Genomic DNA, 13479 nt, shown 5'->3' with positions numbered 1-13479 from the left:
CACAAGTTGTCTGTTTAGGAAGTGTAACTGACAAGTGTCACACAATGTTAATTGCTTGTTTTGGTTTATTAAAAGTTCTCTTATCCATTGTCAACAAACATGCTTTCCAGTTATATTCTTAACTACTTTCATGCTTAACAAGTGTTCACCATAAAAAATATTCAAGTTTGTAGGGCAGTGACTTTCCCTAGGAAACCATCATGAACTACAGCAAGCACCATCTAAGCAGTTTTTGTGTTGAACATTTTCTTTCGTTCCTAAAACCTCCACACACAAACACTCAAAAATTCATTTCAGAAAGACAAGGTGTTAACAATGAGACATACTATTTAGCTAAAAAGAAACATACAAGCTTCATTAATCTGATATAAAAGTGACCAAAACCAGTCCAAGAATGACAAACCAACAGGAACTGTGAGATAGATAGATCAAGACTTAAATCTGATCAACAGATGTTTTTGACCCTGTTCCATGTTTCACTTTGCACCCCAAATGCATAATAGCTGTGATACTTAGCTTTGGTGGGACTTTCACAAAAACACAAAAAGATTCATAGTCTATTCTAGTCTTCTTGCCACAGGATCTTAAATGTTCCTGTTCAAAATCTATTACTTGGGTGTTAGGAATTCTGGCAAATCCCTTTGGAATATCGGCCATCACACACAAACTTTTAAAGTACATCAACTTCTACAATACGGTTTGATCATTAAGTGGCTCTAAAGTTTTAGTGGGGGAAAATTCACATTTTTATATATTTACTTGGTTTTCAAAAAAACCCAGAGTTGTTTTAAGTAGTTAACACATCTTTATTCTCCTCCCCTGTTCTTGGTTGCTATACATCAAACAGAAGCCCCTAGGTTATAGTTTATGCTTCTGTCTTCACAAATGCAAACAGAATGGTAGAAGAGGAAACCAGAAAGATGAGGTAACTAAACGTAGCAGACACTTTAAATGGGCACCGAAAAACAAAAATCTGTACCATTACGAGAATTTCATTGTTGTTTTTTAAAGGCAAATCAGCTAACCAAAACAACTCAGTACAAAGCCAATTAAGCAATAGCAGTTGACTACAGTTGCAAAACATGAAACCCAAGTACTCTGGCTTAATTGGTTCGTGGACTGAGCTGCGTAAGTTGCTTTCTTTCAGACATTCACATAATGGTACCAGATGGGAAGCTCACTGATGTAATAGTCACTCAATGTATTTTAAATCTCTTTGGCTCTTGCCAATAAGTGCTTCCAATCAGCTTGGAAAAATCTGATGCTACCAATGGCTGCATTATCAATGAATACATTCTATATTGAGGACACTTCCCTAGTGTCTTAAGATGCTTAGTTTGTTTTTCAGGCTCAGTTTTCTGCCCTTCCTACTCACTGTCAGGCAGCTGAAGTTTCAAGCTCACCTGCTACTGCTGGCTGTCAAGCAGCCATTGGCAGTCGTCACTGGCAAGACTCAGTGACATTCTCTGCCAACAGCTGCCCACGTCACCTGCAGGAAGATGGGAGCTCACCACGGCAGTGTCAGGCGGCTACGCTACTTAGATCTTCAAACAGCAAGTGCCGACAATGTCAACATCAGTTACCTGTAGTGGGCCTTGTCAGCTCCTGCCAGTTTCAGCTCAACTGCCTCTGGCATATGCCATTCCCCTTTCGTCAAATCCTCTTTCTCTGGGGGGGATCCTCCACAGCTGGTTGCTGTGGGGCAGCTTCTACAACATCCTCACTACCTGCCTGACCGCCTCTATTTTGATGGCGCCGGTTGTTCTGCCGATGCCCGTGTCTATGGTGATGGGGTTTCTTGCCTTGATGGCCGAGGGGAGATGACTGGTCGTGCTGAGAGGGAGGAGGTTCTGCCTCTTCTGGCTTTTCATCTGGCTTTTTTGAAATGTTCCTGCATATTTCTTCGATCTCTGGTGTCTGGAAGGAAATAGTGCAGGCAACATAAATGCACCCTGTTTCGGTAGACAGGTATGTGGCTCTTTAAATACATGTGCAAAATTTTAGCTGATTCTTATATACCTGCTGTGTAAAATTACAACCTTCAAATTAATGCACTTCTATTGAATGGTGGTGAAGCATTTAACAATTTTCTCTCTCCATAGCAACTTGTAAAATTTCATGATACTACGATCAACACGAAACTCGTTAAGAAAATGCATGTTTCAGTTCTTTGGTATCATGCGGGAGGCATTAAGAATATGAGACTTTCTATTTGCATGATGGCTGTAGAGTCAAAGGGTTGTACCCCATGCTAGCCTTAGTATGAGTAGACAAACTGAAGTCAATGGACAGGACTAACTTAGGTTCATTAATTTAAGTGAGTCTACTGTGAGTAGGATTTCATTGGCTACAAGCCACTCATTTTATTTATTTATTCAGTTATCCTGGCTTTCCAATGAGCTTCCAAATGGGTTTCAGGAGGGCTCCCATACTTAGCTCCAGAGATGGAGTCACAGAGTGCTTTCCGGCACAAAGTTTGTCAAGACGTGCCTTCACGATGGTTCAGCAGTAGGGAATATGTAAGTTAGAATCCAATGGTGTGGGAGTACCTCGGCTGTACGCATTATAGCAGGTTTCCACCACAAATTAAGCCCATAGCAGCCCAGGACCTTTCAAATTTTTCAAAAATCATGTTCAGAATATAAGCTAAAACCGCTCTGGTAAAACATGCTTGATTAGGTTTCTGTTTATTCAATTAAATGCACACAAACACAATGGGAAAAGAATATTGTAAAAAAAAAAAGTACCAGATAAGAGCAGTTTCCACACTTGGATTCACAGTATGTGATCTGAATAGCTTCTTCCACATACGGAAAACTTAGAAAAGAGTAGGGCAAACCAAGATGATACACTAGACGGCCACACCTAGAAAGAAAGTTACCCGAGTTTTAATATCAATGTGAAATACATTCATGGGGTGGTATTCAACTATTGGTCATATTCATTAATTTCAATGCATCTACTTGGAATAATACTTAAAGTTTATTATCACCCATAATGTGGAGCTTTATGAAAATGAAAAATGAATTTCTGTTGTGCTAGATGTCCTGTGTTCTGTTATAATCCATAAAAAGTCTACTGCAAGCATTTCACAGCTGCCTCAATCCTATATAGCTAGCTTGCAGGGGTGGAATGGCATTTGCACAGGCTCTTACAACAGCAAATCATGACACTTTTTCTCCCTGTGAGCATGTTTCTGTGGAAATCCAGGCACCCTCTCACTTCTCATGCCTCTTTAAGAGTGCAAGGAGCTCTCTGCCAAGAAAAACCTTCAAGAGCAGCAAAGTTTGTCCTGAAGCAATAAACCCATGCCTGGGTTGCAGATGGGGACTCACATAAATGAATGTGCTTCCTTATTTTCAAAATCAATAACATATCTATAGATTAAAAAGTAGCATGTGCAAGGGACAGCTAAGCTACTAGAACTCTTCAGCTATCTATGTGCCTGTTGGTTACAACCTAGTATCCTATTTATGGTGGAAATAAGGTTGATATGGGACGTGGATGGTGCTGTGGTCTAAACCAGAGAGCCTAGGGCTTACTCATGCTGGTCTGCGGACAAATGCCGGTTCCCTTGGCCTATAGAGCAAGATGAGCGCGCAACCCCAGAGTTGTACGCGACTGGACCACATGGTACCTTTACCTTTAAGATTGATATGGATGGGAAGCAGGGTCTTCTCAGCCCTATTCTCCTCAGTGCTATGGAAAACCTTGCCCCATGAGGTTCATTTAGATCTCCTAGCTTTTCCTTTATATACAGACCTGTCGTAGATGAGGAAGTCATCCTTCTTTCCACTTAGAGTAGTCCAGACATCAGGTTGTTTTGCATCCTGCTGGTATACAGGAATGTTCTCCGAAACCTTTTCTCTTAGCTGGTTATACTTCAGCTGGGAATGGTGTCCTTGGTGATTGATCACCACAAATGAAACATTTACCAAGCCATCACTTTCAAGCTTCAGTTGCAGATCTTCCAATCTAATAGGAAATAGAGAGAGAGAAAAGGAGTATTTTATGTGCACTATCCACCTTCAGGACAGTTTATATTCTTTGTTAAGATGAAATGGCGGCTTCTCAGAATCTATAAACTCCCACTGTTAATATTGGATTTATTTGTCTCTGGACAACTTAGAATTTAAAACAAGCAATCAGCATACAACAGCATAACTGTAAAATATTAGTTGTGTATGCTATCTTCTAGGGTGTTGTCAGAAATGAGTGGCACTGACCTTTTATGGATAGTTCAAATTACCACATATGTGGCTCTGGAGGTATTTGCTATGGTGTTTGCGTGCTTGTGATTAGAAAACAGAACATTTGGCCAAGCGGTATTAATATTATTGCATGTGAAGATTTTAATGCCATATGGGACAAACATGGTTCTTGCCTACTCAAATAATTTAAGATTTTAAAATATGTCCTTGGCAAATCGCTTTACTGTTTAATTGGTTGTGTTAAAAGTAAAAAAAAAGAGCAATTGCCATTCTAAAGGCTTTTTCATATGTCTGTGAAAAAAGCCTTTGATCCATCTCCCACCCAAAAAGCCCTGTACTAATGCTTGAAAATTAGTAGTAATATGCTGCTTTTTTAAAAAAAAGTGGAGATTATGTGCAAATGGATGTCATTTTCCTCCTTCTTTCTGTAACTGTCACAGTAGCTGCAAATTGTATGCCCTTGGAGGACAATAAACTGGAAAAGCAGAAGTTAATTTGGCAACTCAGGTTTTCCTTGCTCACTACAGCCTGAACAATCTGGGTCTCTTTTGCAAGGCATCAGCAGTTCTGTCTCCCACCGCCGCCCCCCCCCCCCCAATATAAGGCTTTGGAGGTCATTCACCCCAATCTGAAGAATGCAGGGCACTGTGGACTTTCACACTTCTAATATCTGAACAGCTGTATTTAATTTACTAAAGAAACAATATGAGGAGTGGAATGGTTTGATGTCCCCCTGAAGCTAGCCAAGGAAGTTTGTAATGGGACAGTGCAAGAGAACTATGAAGTCATGAAAGCACTAATGGCCTCTCTCTGCTATATAATCCCCATGAAACATGTAGTGCTCTGTTGCTTGGGCACTTGCTGGTTTGCTTTCATTTCGTCCAAGCTCTGGATGAAATTCAAAAACGAAGAATGAAGCTTATAGGAGGAGTTTTGTTATTACAAACAGCAGTACAGAATCCAAGCAGTGGAGCCAGAAATTTCAGTTTGTGAGCCAAAAATAACTTTCATAACAGAAACACTTTTGGGAGTCATGGAAAAGTAGAGACACCATAAGCCTGAAAGAAAATAAGGAGAAAATCCCACCCCCGTCTTGTATAAACGTGCCTCTTATTTTTGACAAAAAGATCCACTCTCCCCTACCAAAATGCAGGTGCAAACACAGGATGTCCTTACCTAGAAGCCTGCAACAGGCACATGTATCAGCTGGCTTGAAGAAGGGCTACCACCGTGACAGTACCCCTGGAATCCAGCATAGGATCTTCTTCCCCGATTTGCCATTCTGGAGCCTCTCTGCAACGGCTGCTGGTACCCTGGCCCTCTGTCCCTCCTCCTGGGAGGAGACAGAGAGCCAGGGCAAGCCCCAGGCCAACCCACATGGCAGGGCTTTGGCAGAAAAGAAAAGAAAACAAGTTGAACGCTTCACCCACAACCCCATCGGTTGGTCGCAGAACATGCCTCCTGCCCCTAGTTCCTCCAGAGCAGAATAAACATACTCCCAATAAATCTAGTTACAGGTAGGTAGCCGTGTTGCTCTGGCGTAGTCGAAACAAAATACACTGTAAAAAATAAATAAATCTTCCAGTAGCACCTTAGAGACCAACTAAGTTTGTCATTGGTGTGAGCTTTTGTGTGCACACACACTTTGTGTATCTGAAGAAGTGTGCATGCACACGAAAGCTCATACCAATGACAAACTTAGTTGGTCTCTAAGGTGCTACTGGAAGAATTTTATTATTATTTTGTTCCCAATGAATCTGTCCCACTTCTTGTTTTCAAGGACTCCAACCCCACCCCTCGCCTTTCCCTTTCTTTGGGAACCACTGCAGTTATAGCAAACAGCTGTTTATGTTTGCTATATTCAGTTTAATTGAGGCAAATGTCAAAATTCAAAGTGTGCAATCATTCCCCGTTTGTATTTATTTCAAAGATACAGGGTTGTGTTCAACTAACTTTTATTCAGGTCTATTCATTCCAGTGGGTCTGGTCTAAGTTAGCTGTCACCATTAGTTTTAATGGGTCTACTCTGAGTAAAAGCCAGTTGATGTCAACCACCACTAAAACTACAGTGTGTTTGTAATCCATGGGACTCGCACAACAGCCTGATCCTATGCATATTTACTTGTGAGTAAGGCTGCACGAGGGGGGGTGGCCACTGCATAGACTTATTAAACTGCAATCCTGTAAACACTTTCATGGGAGTAAAGTGGACTAGACTGTGCTTACTTCTGAGTAACCATGCATAGGCTTGTACTGTTAATGTCAAGCTTTATCTGATTTGTCCCCTTTCCCCCTCTGTTCCGACAGCTCTGAACACGATAAATTCTGGAAGAATATAATATATTGCTTTCCAGAAACCCCATTATGGAAACAAATACACAAATCCTGTTCTCTTGCCACCTCCAAAGCCTGACAACTCAGCCTCTTCTGCAAGTCTGCCCTCTCACAAGAGGTACACACCGATATACATTTACGAATGTGCAATACATATGTGGGGAACTATTGTTTGAAGCTGGAGTCCGTGAAAGCTGCCCATGTCATACTGCCTAAAATCTTGAGGAGGAAAACTTGCGAGAATCACACTTTGTAGACTAGAGTCTCGCTTTGCGCGCGCACAAATATATAAAACCGATTCCCGATTCAACACACAAAAAGACAAAAAATGACTTTCGCAGAAATCGGAAAAGCGAATTTGACAAGGAAACAACAGACTTACCCGGGCCCCACCCTTCGCTTGGCTGCTCCTCAACTTCGCTTGTGTTCTCTCCAGCTACACCATGCAAGGAAAACAAATCTAGCTATCTAAGTTAGCAGCTGCAGTTCTCTGATATTTATACTCCGCCTGTTTATCACCGCTTGCAAGGCGCGGTTCAAAGTTCAGGGGACTCTTTTGCAATGTCCTTGCAAGCTCCCTGGAGCGAAACCTAGCCAAACGTTTGTTTTCGTTAACTAACTGGAAATAACGAGCTTTTCCTGTCGTCCTGGGAAAAAGAATTGTGCAGGAAAAGTGGCTTTTTGGGGGCGGTGCAGTGTCTAAGCTCCCCTCAGTAACTCCGAGCTGGTGGTAGAGTCAAAATGTGTGTGGGGAGGACATTAATTCCAAGAAACTTATTACTTGTTTTTAAGGAAAGGAGGATCTGCTGAGCCCGCACATTTCGTTGTGTCCTTGCCTTGGCCCGATGCACACCCTTTCCTGACATGGGAGCCTGAGCAAATTTCCCTGCCCAACAGCTGGTTTTTGTTTGCATCAGCCTACCTTGAAACCAATTGGCAATACTGATCCAAAGGTTCAAAGCCTTGGGTGCAGGAGAGGGAGACCCAAACACTCCCTAGGGAGGTCTCCACTGGCTGCATTGTTGTTGCTGTTGTTAAAGTGTGATCTGCAACAAAATATTGCAGTATGAAATTGTCATCCCTTCTCCAGAATACAACTTTCTGTTCTCCTAGCCCAGAGACTCTTTCATGTGCGCTGAGCATCTTCAGTCCTAAGGATAGGCACTCACAGAATGAGTTAACTGGGTTTTTTAAATTGATTTTTATGTTGCTTTTCACAACTAAGGAAACTCACTGCAAAAAATTGAAATGCAAAAAAGAGAAAAAGCAGTGCATAGCAAGCATTAAAGCAAGATTTACTTCAGGTGCCAAAATGTATCGAGCCGGCCCTAATACTCATTGGGATCCCCCCCCCCCATCAGGAACAAGGGCGTGCAACGACAAAGCACCACCACTTATTTCACAGAAAGTGATGATGTCGTCTCCTGGGCACAATTTCCCATCCCCTGCATTCCAGATAGCTAACATTTTTCTCAGATAAACCCACCAAATAAGGTAAGTTGAGGAAGAGGTAGGTACATTAGCACACCTGGCTAACAGTCCAAACAGCCAGTTTTTATTTTGAAAAATTTTAAAGCCTCTTTTTTCATGACAAAAAAAAATGGCCCCAAATAGCGAGCAAGCATTTGAGTCCACCAGAACACTGCTTCAGGCCGGATGCTAAATGAAATACAAGGGGTGGTGAGAAAAAAAGGCCACCTTAATATTGATGACATAATGTCTGCATTGATCAAGTGTGATTTTGTACTGGAAGGGGCATAGTTCTGGCAATGGTCATGATGAGTGCCTACCCTTCGGAATGTACCATTACAACACTGTTTTTCATACATGACAATCAGGCTCTCTGGGCCTCTCTTGTGCTACTTGTGTGCATGTGTGCATGTGGGGCAGAAAGTGGGATAAAAGCAAATGCCACTATAGATATGAGGGAAGTAAAATAGACAGACAAACAGAGAAATTTAAATGCCAAACTATGTGTTATAATTAGGGGGAGAAAATAAATGATTCTTAAATGAGCAATTTTTAGCCTGAAGGCAAAGCAGCCACAAGTCCCTGATCTGGAATGTGCCTCTGATCTGTACTGGGAGCATTGAAGTAGCTGGTTTAATCATACTTTAAAAAAAATCTTTTTATCCTCACGTGTGTGTGTGTAAGGTGTGAACTGAAAGCATCTTCTGCTTTCCATGATTTGCCTTCAGAGACAATCATCAAATGGCAACAAATGAAATCTCAGAGAGAGAGAGAGAGAGAGAGAGAGAGAGAGAGAGAGAGAGAGAGAGAGAGAGAGAGAGAGAGAGAGAGAGAGAGCACACTTCAGACAACTAATGCCACTGATGTTTAATATGCACAGCCATTTCTCATTACACAAGTTTCCCATGAGTTGTCTATCATCTGGAAGTGACCCTCTGAGTGCTCCAACACACTGTGAGGTCACACAGTTGAGAGCACCATGTCCTGTAGCAACTTGACTCTTTAAAGAGATTCTAGGAACGTCACATCCTTGTGCCAAAATTAAGAGAAAAGTAAACTCATGGTGAGTTTTTCTGGGCAAAAATGTGCATTTTTGTTTCAAAGTCTATAAACAATTGCTTTTCTCTAAGGGTATGTCCAGACACCCTGTTTATTGTGCATTCATCCTGATTTTGTCTGCAGGGATATTAGATGCTGGCTATTAAATGAGCAATCAGTCTGGTTTGTTTGCAGGTCAGTCAAAGTGAGTGTTATCCCGCACTTCCCACTGCATTTTCCCATTACTTTTCATACCACAAAGTCTGATATTTGGGGGCAAAGCAGGTTTGTTGCACAAGACCTCCCAATTGTACAGCCTGGATTTGCCAGTAAGTGATTGAATACCACACAAACATAGGCTGGAAATGCCTCCAATCTTAAACACTAACTCCTTTTTCTGTTCTAAGGCAATGTACACACTAGCAGCTTAAAATGCAGCAAGGCTGTGTTTCAAGTCACATTCTTACATTGCTGTGCACACCAGAGAAGGGGTGGGGATGTCTTCACCCAATGCACATTGCCTGTTTGGTTTCACCATGCCTACACTCCCGCAACTCCTACTCATGAAACTGCATTCACAAAGGTGATCTCAAGTACACACACCTCAGCTTAACTGCAAAATGAATGTGGCTTATGTTTGCAAATCAGATGGAAGCTGGTTCGAGGGGGAACATACCAAACAACAGTATTTCTCAAGAAACTACAGCACATGTATGGCTTGTGGCAAACACTATGTGTGCACAGCTTCAAACACCAGCAGTGGGAGCGCAATGGAGCCCGAGTAAACAGCAATGTGTACACAGCCTATGACCACCAGCTCATCCTAAAGGGTCACGGGTGAGCTCAGTATTTCCCATCCTCCTCTCTCTCTCTCTCTTGCACAGGTGATCTTCTGGGGGAATTAAACCCAAAGGTCACATTGTAGAATCAGGCACTGCTTGCATATCTGGTAAATGAACAAAAACCGAGCAAACAGCCTCCAACCTGTATTGTTTATTTCTCTTTTCCTGTTTTTGTCCAGGCAACCTGAATGTTAACAATGTAGGCTGTGATTTGACTCAGGGCTGCTCGGCTTAGCTGTGCTGAGCATAATGGCTTGACAGCCTTGAGAAAATTAAAAGCTGGAACTCAGATTAAATTGGCAACAATTGCTCCTTTACATCTCTCTGTTTAGGGGACAAAAGCTTAACTGAATCAGTAGACTGTTAAATTGCAGGAACCTATTCCAGCTGTTTCGTGCTTCTCTGCCTCTGATCCCTACGCTGCCTTGAGAGTATGGCTGGGACCCAAACAGCAAGTTCAAATATGCTGCAAGTCCTTGTGTGCCCAGTTGTATTGCAATGGGGCAGGGAGGAAGCTGTGGCACTTAAAGAGCAGATTCCCAGGGTACCCCAGCAGTTTGCCATGTAGGCGGGGGGGGGGGGTGAGGCAGAATGAATCATCTTGCTTTGGGGGCAAAACCATAGAATCATAGAATTGTAGAGTTGGAAGGGACCCTGATTGTCTTCTAGTCCAACCCCCTGCAATGCAGGAATCTCAACTAGCACAATCCATGACAGCTGGCCATTCAACCTCTGCCTAAAAACCTCCAATGAAAGAGAGTCCACTACCTTCCGAAGGAGAGTGTCCCACTGTCAAATAGCTCTTACTGTCAGAGAAATCTTCATGATGTTTAGTCTCCTTTCTTGTAACTTGAAGCCATTGATTCGGGTCCTACACTCTGGAGCAAGAGAAAACGAGCTTGCGCCATCTCCCATGTGACATCCCTTAAGATATTTGAAGATGGCTATCATATCTCCTCTCAGTCTTCTTTTACCCAGGCTAAACATACCCAATTCCCTCAACTGTCCCTCCTAAGGCTTGGTTTCCCTCCTCTGCACATGTTCCAGATTGTTAATATCCTTCTTAAACTGTGGTATCCAGAATGGGACATAGTACTCCAGGTGTGGACCCTTGATCATCTTGGTTTCCCTCCTCTGCACACATTCCAGCTTGTCAATATCCTTCTTAACTTATGTTTTATAGTATGACATGCTGCTGAAATCACAAGTGCTTCACTCCTCCTTGCTACGCCATGGTTTGGAATACAGTAGTGTTATTTCTGAATGTAGCCTTGTGGTTTATTTCCTTCCAAATTAACCAAATTAATCCATGGTTTGTTCTTGGCTTACTGCTTGAGATTTCTTTGGGGAAGACAAACCACAAACCCAGGATCAGACATAACGAGACCATGGCTTAGCTCAGGCATCCCCAAACCGCGGCCCTACAGATGTTTTGGCCTACAACTCCCATGATCCCTAGCTAACAGGACCAGTGGTTGGGGAAGATGGGAATTGTAGTCCAAAACATCTGGAGGGCCAAAGTTTGGGGGTGCCTGGCTTAGCTCCTGGCAGCACTGCAGCACCGAGTTGTGGGGGAGCAAAGTGCATGTGCCTTCATTTCTAAACCATAGTTTAGTTTAACTGGTTTAAAGTGGCCTGTGAATGTGGAATTTTGGAATAATGTTCAAATGTGCCTTACTTTATTTTCAAACCCAGCAGAATTCAGAGTATGGTACAACCGCATCCACATTCTGCCCCAACAAATAGCGCAAAGGTGCTTTTTAAAATAGTCTCAAAATTGAAGATTGGAAGAAAGATGACATTTCCTAACATTGCAGAGGTTTCCCCAGATAAGCCCTTGAGCCAATGAAGATTTATGCCAGTGTGATATAGATAAGGTGGATAATGTCATGTAGTCCTCTTTGATAGCTGCATTCTCTAGACATAAAATAGGACAATGTTCAGACAGCTCATCAGAGCACGTATTAATCTTAATTTCTTATCATTCCGGAGGACGTGCAATGAGTAACTCTTTGAACTCATGAAATACAGAGGTTAAAACTGGCTAGTTGACAGCTGACTCACCAAGATGAGTTTGTCCTATCAATCATGTACAGTGGCCCAATAAACCTGTCCCCCCCCCACCTCCTGAGGGGAAAAACCACGGATTGTCAAGCACCTCCTAGAAAACTGTAGATGGTTGAAGGGTTACGGTTGGCTTGTTGGGCCACAAGTTGTTTGCAGGAACAGTTCCAAGTCCATATCTGAGTTTCCTAGCGTCCTTTGCTGACTTGAGATTCTGAGAAGTCTGGCTCTGAGGAATATCACATGACATTCTGGATCTCATAGACTCTGGCACAGGCAAAGTTCTGCCTTATGCTTTCAGTGTCTGAAACTATCTTCTCCTTTTGTGGGTACTTCCAAACAAGGCCTTAATTTGGAAACGTGGCAACAGAGGTTTACTTTTCCTTAGGCTGAGTATGTTGTTGTTGTTGTTGTTGTTGGTACCCCACCCATCTGACTGGGTTGCCCCAGCCACTCTGAGCAGCTTCCAGTACATACAAAAGCATGAAACATAAAAAACTTCCCTATAGAGGGCTGCCTTAAGATGTCTTCCAAAGGTTGTATCTCCTTAACAGCTGATGGGAGGGCATTCCACTTCCCTTAACGCACACAAAAACCTATTTTGGCATAGGGGATGGATAGGAATAGGTTTGCCACACAACAGCTCCAAATCGACTTGAATTATACAACCTGAATTTGCCACGATGTGATTGAAAATACAGTAGTCACCTGAAAATAGAGACCAGCATCATTGTCTACTAGATGGTAAGCCTGAGAGCAGGGTCTGTCTTCTTGATGGTTCTAAGCCAACTCAAGTGTATGTGTAAAAATGCTTCAAATAAACAAATGAATTGGGCAGTAAAGGCTGCAATCCTTTGCACACACTTGGAAACAAGTCCTACTGAAGAAAGCAGCATACAACAGGAAAGGTAATAAAGGAAAATACGTAGCCCCCAATATCACCTGCTAGAGCCAGTCTGATCTAGCAGAAGACTAATTCCTTTACAGATCACTGAACATGGGAAAAAATATAACAGGTAATTTTTTCCCCCTCTGAGAGGTAAAGGAGCAGGTGACCTAAAATGGCATTTGCTGGACCAAGACCTTGTTAATAATTTATTTCCAAGGGATAGCGTGCTTGGATCCACAACCAAAGAATGTGAAAAAGAAGCACAGAGAGAAATGGTGCAGGTGTGCATTCTCCCTCTTTCCCCATCCTCACCATTACAGATAAGCTAGCAAAACACCTGAGCAAAGTGCAGGTGGACTCTCACATTTATAAGTCACAGAGCACAAGTTTTTGCATGCAGATGCGGAAGGTTCGAGGTTCAATCCCTGGCATCTGCAGGTAAGGCTTGGAAAAACTGGAGAGCTACAGCTCGTAAGTGTAGGCCAGTGATGTTGGGCTACAGCTTCCATCATTCCTCACCACTGGCTGGGGCTGATGGATAATGAAGTCCAGCATTATCTGGAGGTCCACAAATTCATGGAGGATAAGGCTGTTGGTGGTTATTAACCACAATGGCTATGTTCCATCTTCA

At 42.6% G+C, this 13479-nt stretch overlaps 1 protein-coding gene across 1 annotated transcript; it reads right to left on the bottom strand.

Moving 5' to 3' along the window:
• Positions 1-47: 47 nt before the first annotated feature.
• On the bottom strand, positions 48-7079 carry SELENOP (selenoprotein P). The gene is given in 5 exon segments (XM_035100699.2): positions 48-1917; positions 2748-2865; positions 3763-3975; positions 5388-5597; positions 6928-7079. Coding segments are annotated over 4 exon segments (882 nt in total). The 5' UTR covers positions 5591-5597; positions 6928-7079; the 3' UTR covers positions 48-1569.
• Positions 7080-13479: the final 6400 nt, after the last annotated feature.

Source organism: Zootoca vivipara, chromosome 11, assembly GCF_963506605.1.
Source record: "Zootoca vivipara chromosome 11, rZooViv1.1, whole genome shotgun sequence".
NCBI classification, from domain to species: Eukaryota; Metazoa; Chordata; class Lepidosauria; order Squamata; family Lacertidae; genus Zootoca; species Zootoca vivipara.
This window is presented reverse-complemented; position numbering and strand designations above follow the sequence as displayed.